Source organism: Tupaia chinensis, unplaced genomic scaffold (assembly GCF_000334495.1).
Source record: "Tupaia chinensis unplaced genomic scaffold, TupChi_1.0 Scaffold000341_1, whole genome shotgun sequence".
Lineage (NCBI taxonomy): Eukaryota > Metazoa > Chordata > Mammalia > Scandentia > Tupaiidae > Tupaia > Tupaia belangeri.
Genome location: NW_006159835.1, coordinates 3,580,062 through 3,592,800, shown reverse-complemented (window position 1 = coordinate 3,592,800; position 12,739 = coordinate 3,580,062). Strand labels below are relative to the sequence as shown.

General features: G+C 37.7%; 1 protein-coding gene across 4 annotated transcripts in view; it reads right to left on the bottom strand.

Moving 5' to 3' along the window:
- The window catches only part of USP34 (ubiquitin specific peptidase 34), a 246,799-nt gene that overhangs the window by 98,115 nt on the left and 135,945 nt on the right, over positions 1 to 12,739 (bottom strand). For all 4 annotated transcript variants that reach the window (XM_014589224.2, XM_027773341.1, XM_027773342.1 and 1 more), the window contains one exon: positions 4,698 to 4,898. In XM_014589224.2, the coding sequence (XP_014444710.2) occupies positions 4,698 to 4,898 (201 nt within the window). The remainder of the gene's footprint in view (positions 1 to 4,697; positions 4,899 to 12,739) is intronic.

Here is a 12,739-nt window from a genome sequence, read left to right as displayed (position 1 = left end):
GGGGCAAAACCCTTTTTAAAAAAAAAAAAAAAAAAACTAAACTTTTTTGTAGAAGATGTGTACACTCACCAGAGAGAGAAAGGGAGAAAAGAAAGCACCTCCCATGGGTAACTGGGTAATGGTCACACTGCAATCCCCTCTCCTCCATTCAGGATTTTGATAGCACAAGAACATATGCCTGACATGTTTGTTAAGTCACTGGGTTTAGGACTTGAACCACACAGGTAGACCATATAGGATCTAGTTGCCTTAACTACCAGGCAATGGAGTTGGGTCCAAGAATGAAACAATTTTCACTTTTGAAATAGGAAAATATATGTTAAAAAAAACAAGCAGTGGCAGATTTCTCAATCATCCTGAAAGGCATATTTAAAAAGACATATAATAGGAGCCAGCAGGAGGCATGATGGTAAGCGTGTTGGACTCCCACCTGGCCAACTGCAGTTAAGAGTTATGGACAGGGCGGCTTGCTTTCTCACTTTCCATCTCTTTCTCTCTGTCCCTCTCTGGTCAAATTAAATAAAGTTAAATGGAAAAAAAAAAAAAGATATCTATGGATACTAAACATGAATTTTAGGTTTACAACCCTGAGGCTCAAAATTTAGTTGGGACCAGCAGATGGCATAATGGTTATGTCACTGGACTCCCACATGGCCAATCACTGGCATGTGTGTGTGCACGCGCGTGCATGCTTGTACGCCCAAGATCCCAAGAGGAAAACGGAGAAGGGACTGCAGAATGGCCACTGCCCCAGGGAGTGATTTCTCACTTTCTGTCTCTCTCGTCTCTCTGGGTTCGCTAATTTTCAAGCTGAATGATCTAGGTAATATAAGTAATTTTTCAGTTCTACTTCTTCATCCATATAATAGGGCCAAAAATATTTCACTAATTTAAAAAAGATTCCCTTCTGCAGCTCAAAAATAATTTTGGACATACAACAATGAGTCTAGAACAATGCATGGATTTTGGAATGATTTTTGCACTCAAAAACCCTCATGCTTTCAATCCATTTTTCCACAAACGTTTTGAAGTCCCCCTTTACAAAGCATTGGAGTAACTTGTTAGTCCAGTGGAACAGTTAGCCACAAAAAGCCCTGTAACGTAGGTATACGTGATGCTACAATATGCTATATTAACAAAAGAAAGGAGCAGGAACTGAACCTGTCCCTGGCAGAATCAGAAAGGCTTCCAGAAATGCTGACGTTTAGGCTGGAATCTGAAAGTGACTTATTAAGGAGGCCAAATGGAATAATACATGGCAGTAAATTTTTAGTGTTCTTCCTTATGTATACTGTATCAAAATGAGATAACTTTTTTTCCAGAACTAATGCAATAAAAATTTCTATTCCCAAGAAGATTATATACTTTTCTCTCTCTCTCTCTAAGAGGTTTTTGCTATAGGGTGCATGTGTTTGCCAGAAAGACACAGAGAGACAGAAAGCAAGAAATCACCCCCCCAGGGAGGATGGCCACGCCACAATTCCTTCTCTTCTCGGGATTTTGGGCACACATGCACATGTGCCCAGCCTGAGTTTAAGCCACTAGGTCCAGGACTTGAAGCGAGGTCAACTACCTGGGAGTCCACCGACATAGCCCTTACGTTAACTGCTGGTCTCCAGGAAGCTTATATACTAAGCCTTAATTATTTGATAAACTAATGCAAAGAATATATAGTATGCACCTTTTCTAAACTACAAAAATATAACATTGGCATGTATACAGAAAGAGCTCTGAAAAAAGGAATCATATAAATTAAGGATCTTTTTTTTTTTTTTTGGAGAGGTTTTTGCTATAGGGCGCGTGCCCTCGCCAGAGAGAGAGATAGAGAGAGACAGCGAGACAGAAAGTGAGAAATCACTCCCCATGGGGGATGGTCATGCCGCGATCCCTTCTCCATTCTCCTCTTGGGATCTTGGGCACGCATGCACACACGCCCAGTGTGAGTTTTAAGCCACTGGGTCCGGGACACGAACCACGGTCGACTACGTGGGAGTCCAGAGACATAGCCATTACGCTAACTGCTGGCTCCCAAGGATAATCTTTGACAAAGGGGAAGGTTTACCTGTATATTCTGAATTATGTTCAATAAGCATGTAGTTGCATATATTTTTTAGAACAAACCAATTACTTTAAAAACACTATATTCCTGGCCCTTTGACACAGTGGTTAAGACCTATCCCATGCGGCTGACTATGGTTTCAATCCTAGCCCAAGCAGCTTAAAAACATTCTGGGCACATGTATGCACACCCCAAATCTTGATGAGATGGAAAAAAATGAAGGAAAATGTAGAGTGACCATACTCTACTGGGGCGGACTTTCTCTCTCTCTCTCTCTGGTAAGCAAATGCACTCTCTGGTAATTAAAACAAACTGGAAAATCTCAATTTATTTTTCTATATATTTTTATATTATTAAAGTCTCAAAGGAAATCACTAAGCACTGTAATTATTTAGTGAAGTGGTAAAAACACAGTCAATTCAAGCATTTACATTAGAAGCTGAAAAGCTTATTCTGGAAAAAAAAAAAGCACGTTATTGAAACATTATAGCAATGCAAGGTTCCTAGAAAAATAGTTCACAAGATACAATATGGCTTGCTTTCCCTCCACATCACCTACTCACCCAAAGGGTGTATGCACCCTTTGGCAAATGAGGGGAAAAAAGAATTCTACTTTTTTTTTTGGACTGGATTTTGCTATAGGGCGTGTGCGCTCGCCAGAAAGACAGAGAGAGAGACAGAGAGACAGATAGCAAGAAACCACCCCCAGGTGATATGGCCACATCACAATCCCTTCTCCTCCATTCTCTTCTTGAGATCTTGGGCACACATGCACACGAGCCCAGCGTGAGTTTAAGCCACCGAGTCCAGGACTCGAACTGCAGTCAATTACATGAGAGTTCAGCGACATAGCCATTACGCTAACTGCTGGTCCCTACTTTTCTGTTTTTGAAAAATATTTTAATTTTAAAATGAACATTTAATTACTGTACATCTTTAGAGTTTACAACATGGTTTTTCTCAGAAGGAATGCAGTACTTATTACTCATGTAAAGACATTACCATTTACATTATCTTTAACAGATAACTTCATTTTTGTATCCATTAATTTTGGTTGGTTGTTTTTCCCTTGATCTCCTCCCCCAATCTCCAAATACATTCTATTTAAAATTGCTTTCCTTTTTTAAAGAGTTGTTACAGGGCAAGTGTCCTTTTTGGAAAAAGAAAGGGGAAGAGAGAAGGAAAGTGAGAAATCAACTCCTTGGAAACAATGGACACACCACAATTGCTTCTTTTCCAATCTTCTCTTCGGATTGCACACATATCTGGTGTGTTTCTCAAACCAACAGGTCCAGCATTGGAACCAGTCAGTTGGCCATGTGGGATCCAGCTGCCTTAACCTCCACACCACCTTGCTAGCCCAAGAATTCCATTTTTATTGTTGGATGTTCTAGTTATTATACTACTTACTTTCAGCTCTAAATCCAAGCCATTCTCTATTTACACACCTACATTGCTATAGGTAGTTCAAAACAGACCAAATGCATCCTTTGCCTGTTATCTCCCTCTTCGGTTTCGCTAGTCCATTTTAAGCACTCCTAGAACCAGCTTTATCAGGTACTCTCTGAGAATCCCACAGCAGCTAAAAAAAACTCATCTCAGAGGTCTAAACACTAGCTCAACAGGAAACCTCCAATTAAGTCTGTAATTCTTTATTACCCCCACTGCTTCCGTACGTTCACGTTCCTCAAGATTTATCTGTGGTGAATGGTACCTTGTCTGAATTACCTCAACAATCCATGTTTGCTTTCTAATCCTTAGACACACAGATAAAATTAATTCTCTATTTTGGGGTCAGCAGGTGGCATTAGGGTGGTAGACTCCCATATGGCCCACTACAGTTCGCATCCTGAAAACCCATCAGCTTGAAAGTAACACTAGGGGTGTGTGTGTGTGTGTGTTTTATGTGTCCAAAATCCTAAAAGGAGAATGGAGGAGAAGGAAATGAAGTGTGGCCATCCCCCGGGGGATGATTTCTCACTTTCTGTCTCTCCTGTGAGCACATGCACCCTAGAGCAAAAATCTCTAGGAAAGGGGGGAAAAAAAAGAAATACCTAGTAGGAATTCTCTCCTGAATAGACCCTGATAACCTCAGAATATAAATTACTGATTCCAAATAATAACCCTAATCATATAATTAGATAAAATTTAAATGGCACGTAATTCACTTCTGCATTCTGGATGATGAACTGAAAAGCATTATTATTTCATAATCATTACCACTTAAAAATAATGGCACTATACAGTCTGCCTGGTGGCCATGTGGTTAGGGTAACCAGATTCTACATGGCCATCGGTGTCGTTCAAACCCCAGGCCCAGCTTAAAAAACATATCAAGATCATGACTATGTATGTCCCAAATTCCAACAGGATGGAGAAATGGAGAAAAGATGGTGGTGTGACAACATCCAAGTGGAGGTGTTTTCTCCTACTCCCTCTCTGGTGGGTACACATAGCAAATTAAAAAATTTTTAAAAATGCTATTATTTCAACTGTTCTAGGTCATATTACAAAATTTTAAGATCATATTTCTTATGAATTAGTACACTGCTGCATTGTGTAAAAATAAAAACATAAGTTCTTTTAAAACAAAAATAAGATTCATCGCTATAACTTCGTATTAATTTCTGTACTTTACCTCTGTTAATCGTGGTATATGAAGACCTTTGGCATGATCACCAGCAGCCTTCCTTGATTTGCCAGGCCAGGTTCTTTTCCTATGGCTTTCTGCTATACCAGACCAGGCAAAGACATCATGATAAGCTAAATCCAAATCAGATGGATCTACTGCAAACTGGCATATTAACTTCAGCAAGCAAGCAAGACAGCCTAGCTGCCACTGTGGATGAAAAGAAAATGTCATTTCCCCTTTTTTTTTATACTTAGTATGACCACTACACAATTCTGAAATTAAAAGAGTAGAAAATAAAAATAATTACATCCAGTACTTAACCTATGTGCTAAAAAAAAAAATCCTGCTCAAATATTATGGTTACAATCCAAAATTATAAAAACAAAGAAAATCATATCTAGACTGTAAGATGGTATATTAAATGAAATGAAAATGACACTTTCATTTTTCATAAAAGCATCATAAAAATGTGACAGCTATAGAAATGTTTATTTCTGAAAAAGTGCTAAAAATGTCATTTAAAAAAATCATTAAAATGCTTACAAAAATTTAATTTACTCACCAATAAAATGAACTGAGATTCAGAATACTGTATGTTGTTTCCCCACACAAGTGGCATATACTTTTAATATTTGGGGACCAAAGTAATTCTCAATAATTCTAGAAGATAATTCAATTGAAAATCTGGCACTTACTATACACATTTTTTAAAAAAATTTCTTTAGTAAGATAACGTTTGGTATAAAAATAAAATTTACAACTGATTTCAAGCTCCATTTTAAAAATGTAAAAAAAAGTTATTTGAAATTAATTAGAACTTATTCAAGTATGGACAAGATGAGCATTTCAGTGCTTTCTCTACAATAGCCCTTGGCCTCCTGTTCTCTTGATCCTACTGCCAACTGATACATCTATACCAATAAACCAGGAAAAAATGTGTTTCTATGGCACCACTATTATATTATTCAATTTCAAGAAAAATACCAAGATAATGCAGAAAGGAATAAGTCTTTTCAACTAATGGTACTAGAAAATTTGATAGCTATAAAAACAACAACAAAAACCTCAAACTTCTCAACGAATACAAAATTTAAATCAAAATGCAATATAGACTTTAAAATAAAAGAGAACTATAAAACTTACAGGGAAAAAATATGGGAGAAAAATCATTCTGATCTTAGAATACAGACTGCTTAGGTTAGATACAATTTTCATTAAACTTAAAAACTTCTCCCCTTAAAAGACACAGTCAATATAATGGAAAAGCCACAGACCACAGAAATATTCCCTACAGTTAAACCTGAAAAGAGACTTGTCTGAATTGGTTAAGGAGAAAAAGCCTCACAAATTCCATACACAACTAAACAACAACAGAAAAGGCAAAGGTTATAAACAGATATTTCAAAAAGGAAGATAAAACACATCGTCAATAAACACAAGAAAATATGCTAAACACAATAGTAATCAGAGAAGGGCAAGGTAATACAAACCACCAAAAGATAACAATATAAACCCAACAGAATGGTTTACATTTTAAAAACTTGACTGCACCAACTATTAGCAAATACTATCTCATATTCTGTATGGTACAAGTGCTTTGGAAAATAGTAAGTTTCTCATAAAGTTAATCTTATATTTACTGTTTTATGTAATACTTTTACTATTTGGTATTAAGCCAAGAAAAATAATAATATAAATGAACCAAAAAAACCTTGTAAGTGAATGAATGTTCATAACAGCTTTATTCATATTCAACCATAATTGAAAATAACTCAAATGTCCATTAGCAGATGACTGGATAAACAAACTGTGGTGTATCTATACAACAAATACATTACTCAGCAATTCAAACTAACAAACCATCAATACACATTTAACAATCTCAAAATACATGTTAAGTAAAGCCAGACACAAAAATACATAGTGTCTACTGTTCTGATTTTATGAAATTCTTTCAAATGAAAATTCTAATCTATAGTAATAGAAAGCAGGGACGGGAACCAGCAGTTAGCATAATGGCTATGTCGCTGGACTCCCACGTAGTCGACTGCGTTTCGCGTCCCGGATCCGGTGGCTTAAAACTCACGCTGGGCGTGTGTGCATGCATGCCCAAGATCCCAAGAGGAGAATGGAGGAGAAGGGATTGCTGCGTGACCATCCCCCCCGGGGGGTGATTTCTTGCTTTCTGTCTCTGTCTGTCGGGCGAGCGCACGCGCCCTATAGCGAAAATCTCTCCAAAAAAAAAAAAAAAGAAGAAAGCAGGGACCAGCAGTTAGTGTAATGGCTATGTCGCTGGCCTCCCATGTAGTCAACCATGGTTCGCGTCCTGGACCCAGTAGCTTAAAACATGCCGGGCGCATGTGTGTGCACATGCGTGCCCAAGATCCCAAGAGGAGAGTGGAGGAGAAGGGACTGTGGTATTTCTCACTTTCTGTCTCTTTGTCTCTCTCTCTGTCCGGTGCCCTATAGTGCATGTGCCCTATTGCAAAAAAACCTCTTCAAAAAAAGAAACAAACAAACAAAAAAGAAAGCAGATTAGTAGTTGTCTAAGGATGGTGGGTTTTTTTTTTTTTTTTTACTGTGAATATAAATATATATATACATTTATATATATTTTAAACATTGAATTGCTATACACACACACACACACACACCATTTGGCTTGTAAAGTGGAAATATTCTTTAACTTGATTATATTGGAGGACTATACAAGTGTAAACATTTTTCATAACTTAAACTCTACCTTTAAAATGAGTGTTATTTACTGCATAAAAAGTAGACCACAGCCTCACATCACACATAAAAATTAACTTAAAGTATATCAACGACTTAAAGAACTAAAACTAGAAAACTCTTGGAAGAAAATACAATCATCAATCTTCATGGTTTCTTGGCTTTGAACACCAAAAGAACAAATACAAAGGGAAAAATAGAGACATTTGTAATTCAAAATTAGAAACTTTTGTACATCAGAGAAAAGAAAACCCTATGGGAGAAAATATTTGTAAGTCACATATCTGGTAAGGAATTAAAATTCAAAATATATAATAACTCTCACAGCTCAAGAATAAAAAGACAATCCAATGAAAAATAGGCAATGGATATGAATTAGTATTTCTCCAAAAGCAATATATAAATGGCCAATAAGCACAAGAAGATGTTCAACCTCAACAGTCACTAGAAAAATGCAAATCAAAGCAATGACGTATTACTTCATAACCATTAAATGGCTAAAATCAAACAAACAATAACAAGTCTTAGCAAGGATTTGGACAAACTGGAACTTGGAAGCACTGCTAGTAGGAATATAAAATGGTGCAGGAGCTTTGCAAAATATTCAGCAGTTTCTCAAAATATTAAATACAGAGTTACAACAGGATCCAACAATTGTACTCCTAGGTATATACTCAAGAGATGACTGTTTATAGGAATATTGTCAATAATATCTCCAAAGTAGAAATAACACAATATTCATAAAGTCATCAATCTCCTCTTCCCTGGACTCGCTGTGACTGAATAGACAATTTACTCAGAGATACGAATATGTATGTGAGGACTTTGAAGTTCATTAAGGGGTTAGGGATGGTGCAGATGGTCCCACCTGAGAAAGGTCCGGGGATTTGAATCCTGACGCCTGCCTGGGAAATGTTTGGAACATGCCTATGATTTGGGCCACCCAAGATTGGGGGTAGATCATTGTGTAGGAATTCTGTTGGGGGTGGCTACATCTCTGTGTTTCTCTCTCTCATGGAAGAAATAAAGAAAAGCTTGTGTAAAAATGGAATTAAAGTACAAGTTTATTTTGGTGCAAAATAATTAAATAAATAAATACAGAGTCAGCAGGTGGCATGGTGGTTAAGGCACTGTACTCCCACATGGTAGACCAGTCTGTATCCCAGACCTAGTGACTTGTTTTCTCACTCTTACTGGTCAAATTGAATAATAATAACAACAAAAATAAAATTAAATAAATAATTCTTTAAAAAATTGAAATGCATGGGACCAGCATTTAGCATAATGGCTATGTTGCTGAACTCCCATGTAGCCAACCACGGTTTGAGTCCCAGACCCAGTGGCTTAAACTCACACCAGGCGCATGTGCGTGTGTGCCCAAGATCCCAAGAAGAGAATGGAGGAGAAGGGACTGCAGTGTGGCCATTCTCCCTGGGGGGTGATTTCTTGCTTTCTGTCTCTCTGTCTCTCTCTGACTTTCTGGCGAGTGCACGTGCCCTACAGCAAAAACCTCTCAAAAAAAAAAAAATTGAGATCCATGCAACTTTTTCTTAATATGCATTTTCTATTAACATTTAGATGTCCCCTCATGAGTTTATGTGTGTGTATGCACTTATAAATGGTCAACGAGCACATGAAGATATGCTCATTACCAGTAGGAAAAGGCAAGTTTTAAAAATCAGTGAGATACTGGGACCAGCAGTTGGCACAATGGCTACGTCGCTGGACTCCCATGTAGTCAACCGCGGTTCAAGTCATGGACCCGGTGGCTTAAAACTCACACCGGGCGCGTGTGTGTGCGTGCCCAAGATCCTGAGAGGAAAACGAAGGAGAAGTGATTGCGGCGTGTCCATCCCCCCTGGGGGACAATTTCTTGCTTTCTGTCTCTCTGGCGAGCACATGTACCCTATAGCAAAAACCTCTCCAAAAAAAAAAAAAAAGTCAGTGAGATACAACTTAATTTCATCCACTAATCTAATTATTATTGGGGAAAAAAAAAAACAGACAGTGCAAGTATTGATAAGGTATACCACCTCTTCGGTATATCATGCTCAAAAGAACTGAAAATGTGCTTCTACACAAAAAGCCCTGTATATACTGTTCACAATAGTCAACAAAATAGAAACAACCCAAATGCCTTTTTGACTAATAAATAGATAAAAATGTCAAATATTCATACACAGAAATAAATCAGCAAGATGTGCTACTTTCAGTGATGAATTGTGAAAACATACTAAGTGAACAAAATCAATCACAAAGGGCCAAATCGTGTATGGCTCCATTTATATGAAATATCCAGAAAAGGCAAATCCCTGGAAATAAACAAGAGAATGATGGTTGTGTAAGACTAAAGTGTTTGGGATTAAATGAGTAGTGACTGCCAATGGGTTTAGGAATCCTTTGATGAGGTGATAAAATTGTTCTGCAATCAGGCCCAGCTGCAGTGGTGTAGGCATAGTTGGCATCATTATATGGAAAGGTCTGCGGTTCAGACCTTGAGTTCACCTGAATATGGTGAGTACATCAGCAATCTTGGCTAGTAAGGGCGCTACAGATCGGATAGCTACATGATGAGACTGCTGGAGGTCTGTGTATGTCTGTGTGTCTGTTTCCCTCAATTATGAAAGAAATAAACATTAAAACTGTTAGATGGTGATAATGGCTGTACAACTTAGTGAATATAGTAAAAACGAATGAACTGTACATTATGAAAAGTAAATTTTGTTCCTGAATTACACCTCAAAAAATTAACTAAAAAATATATCTCAACTAAGTACTTTTTCTCTTAAAATGTAAAGTTGGTTAAAAATAAAGAATTCTGGGGTCAGCAGGCTGGCTGCATGAATTGAGTCCTGGACCCGGCAGCTTGAAAATCACACTGAGTGCATGTACATGCACAGGATCCCAAGAGATTAGAGGAGAAGGGATTGCAGTTTAATCATTTTCCTGGAGGATACTTTCTCACTTATTCCCCCTCTCTCTCCCTCTTTTTCTCTCTTCTGGTGAGTGCACACGCCTTATAGCAAAAATTAAAAAAAAAATAATAATAAAGAATAATTCTGAATTTGTAAGTATTCCATAATACTGTACTAAGAGAGAGCTACTACAAATAGTGGGTATTTGTTAACCTAAAAGCAATCTATGTCTCAGGCATACTTTTTATCTCTGGAACTACACAGCTATGTGTCACATATGGCAGGTACAAACGTTTTTATTCACAGAAGTATCTATCATTTCAAAGCAAACAAATGAGGAAAAAAAACTTAGCATAAAATTTCATGTAAACTTTATTCACAACCAAGAGCAATTTATAAGCAAAATTCCTACAGATGACACAATTATTCATTAAAGATTTTAAGTTCTCTCACTCTGCCAAAGAACTAAAAGGCACCTCATCATTCTGAGATTCTTTTTTTTTTTTTTTAATAAAGATTTTTGCTACAGGGCACAAGCACTTACCAGAGAGACAGAAAGAGACAGAGAGAAAATGAGAAATCACTGCTCAGGGGGAATGGCAATCCCTTCTCCTCTGGGGATTTTAGGGATATGACACACATTCATCAAGGGTGAGTTTCAAGATGTGGGGTCCAGGACTCAAAACTGTGAGCAGTCATGTAGAAGTACAATGCCTTAACCACAACATCACCTGCTGGCCCAATCATTCTAAGAAATTAATGTGACAACAAAGACACGACTAAGAGACTAAGAGTAAATTATAACACACGAGGGACCAGCAGGAGGTGTAATGATTACATTGTGGAACTCCGATGTGGTTGACTGAAATTCAAGTCCTGGACCAGTGGCTTGAAACTCATACTGGGGCCATGTAGGAGCATCCCCAAGATTCTGGAAGGAGAATGGAGAAGGCATTGGAGGATGGTAATCCCCCTAGGCGGTGATTTCTCGCTTTCTGTCTCTCTCTCTCCAGAAAGTGCATGTGCCCAAGAGCAAAAAATAAATTAAATAAATAAATAAAAGTAAATAAATACAAAAAAACAAAACCAAAATTATAACAAGTTTGAAATATGACATACAGAACTACAGTAAATACTACAGTGAGGTGAATATTCTAAAAAAAAAAAAATCTGAAAAAATATGTAAAATAAAATGTTAAATATTGAAACCAATGGTAAGATTAAACAACTGATTCCTGGGGTTCCAAGGTAATGCTATCAAACCTGTACAAAGATACAAATACTTTAATGGATTATTCAATAATGCTTTTCTGTTTTGTTAAAAGAAAGTGAAGCATCCTTTACATTTAATTCAAAACTGGTCTGTGGGGAACCAGCAGTTAGTGTAATGGCTATGTCGCTGGACTCCCACGTAGTCGACCGCAGTTCATGTTCCGGACCCGGTGGCTTAAAACTCACTCTGGGCGCATGTGCATGTGTGCCCAAGATCCCGAGAGGAGAATGGAGGAGAAGGGATTGCAGCGTGACCATCCCCCCTGGGGGGTGATTTCTCGCTTTCTGTCTCTATGTTTCTGTCTGTCTGGTGAGCGCACGCGCCCTATATTAACAAAACAAAACAAAACAAAACAACCTCTCCAAAAAAAACCAAAAACAAACAAACAAAAAAAACTGGACTGTGGAGTTCTATATATATCATTATGAAGTTTTTAATATTTTGCAATCAATTTTATTTTTCTAATATTATAGAGCAGTGTTTCTTCAAATGATAGAAAGAATCTTATTTTGGGGACCAGCAGGTGGCATGGTGGTTAAGGCACTGGACACTCCCACATGGCGACCAGGGTTCGAGTCCTGAATCTGGTGGCTTGCTTTCTCACTTCCTCTCTCTCTCTGGTCAAATTAAGAAATAAATGAATAAATAAAATAAAAATAAATGATTATTTAAAAAAAAAAAAAAGAAAGAACATTATAGAAAGAACCTTATTTTTAAACTCAATTTATTGAGGACCAATACTTTTATAAAATACTGTAAACAATGGGGCTGGCAGGTAGCATGGTGGATAAGGGCACTGGACTCCCACATGGCGAACCGCAGTTCAAGTCCTGGACCTGGTGGCTTGCTTTTTCATTTTCTGTTTCTCTCGCTCTCTTTCACTCTGGCCCTCTTTGGTCAAATTAAAATAAATAAATTAATTAAATTAAAGTAGTCTTTAAAAAAGACTATAAACAACACCGCAGTTGGGAGCAGCAGTTAGCGTAATGGCTATGTTGCTGAACTCCCATGTAGTCGACCGCAGTTCAAGTCCTGGACCTGATGACTTAAATTCACGCTGGGTGCATGTGCCACATGTGCGTGTGTGTCCAAGATCCTGAGAGGAGAATGGAGGAGCAGGGATTGCA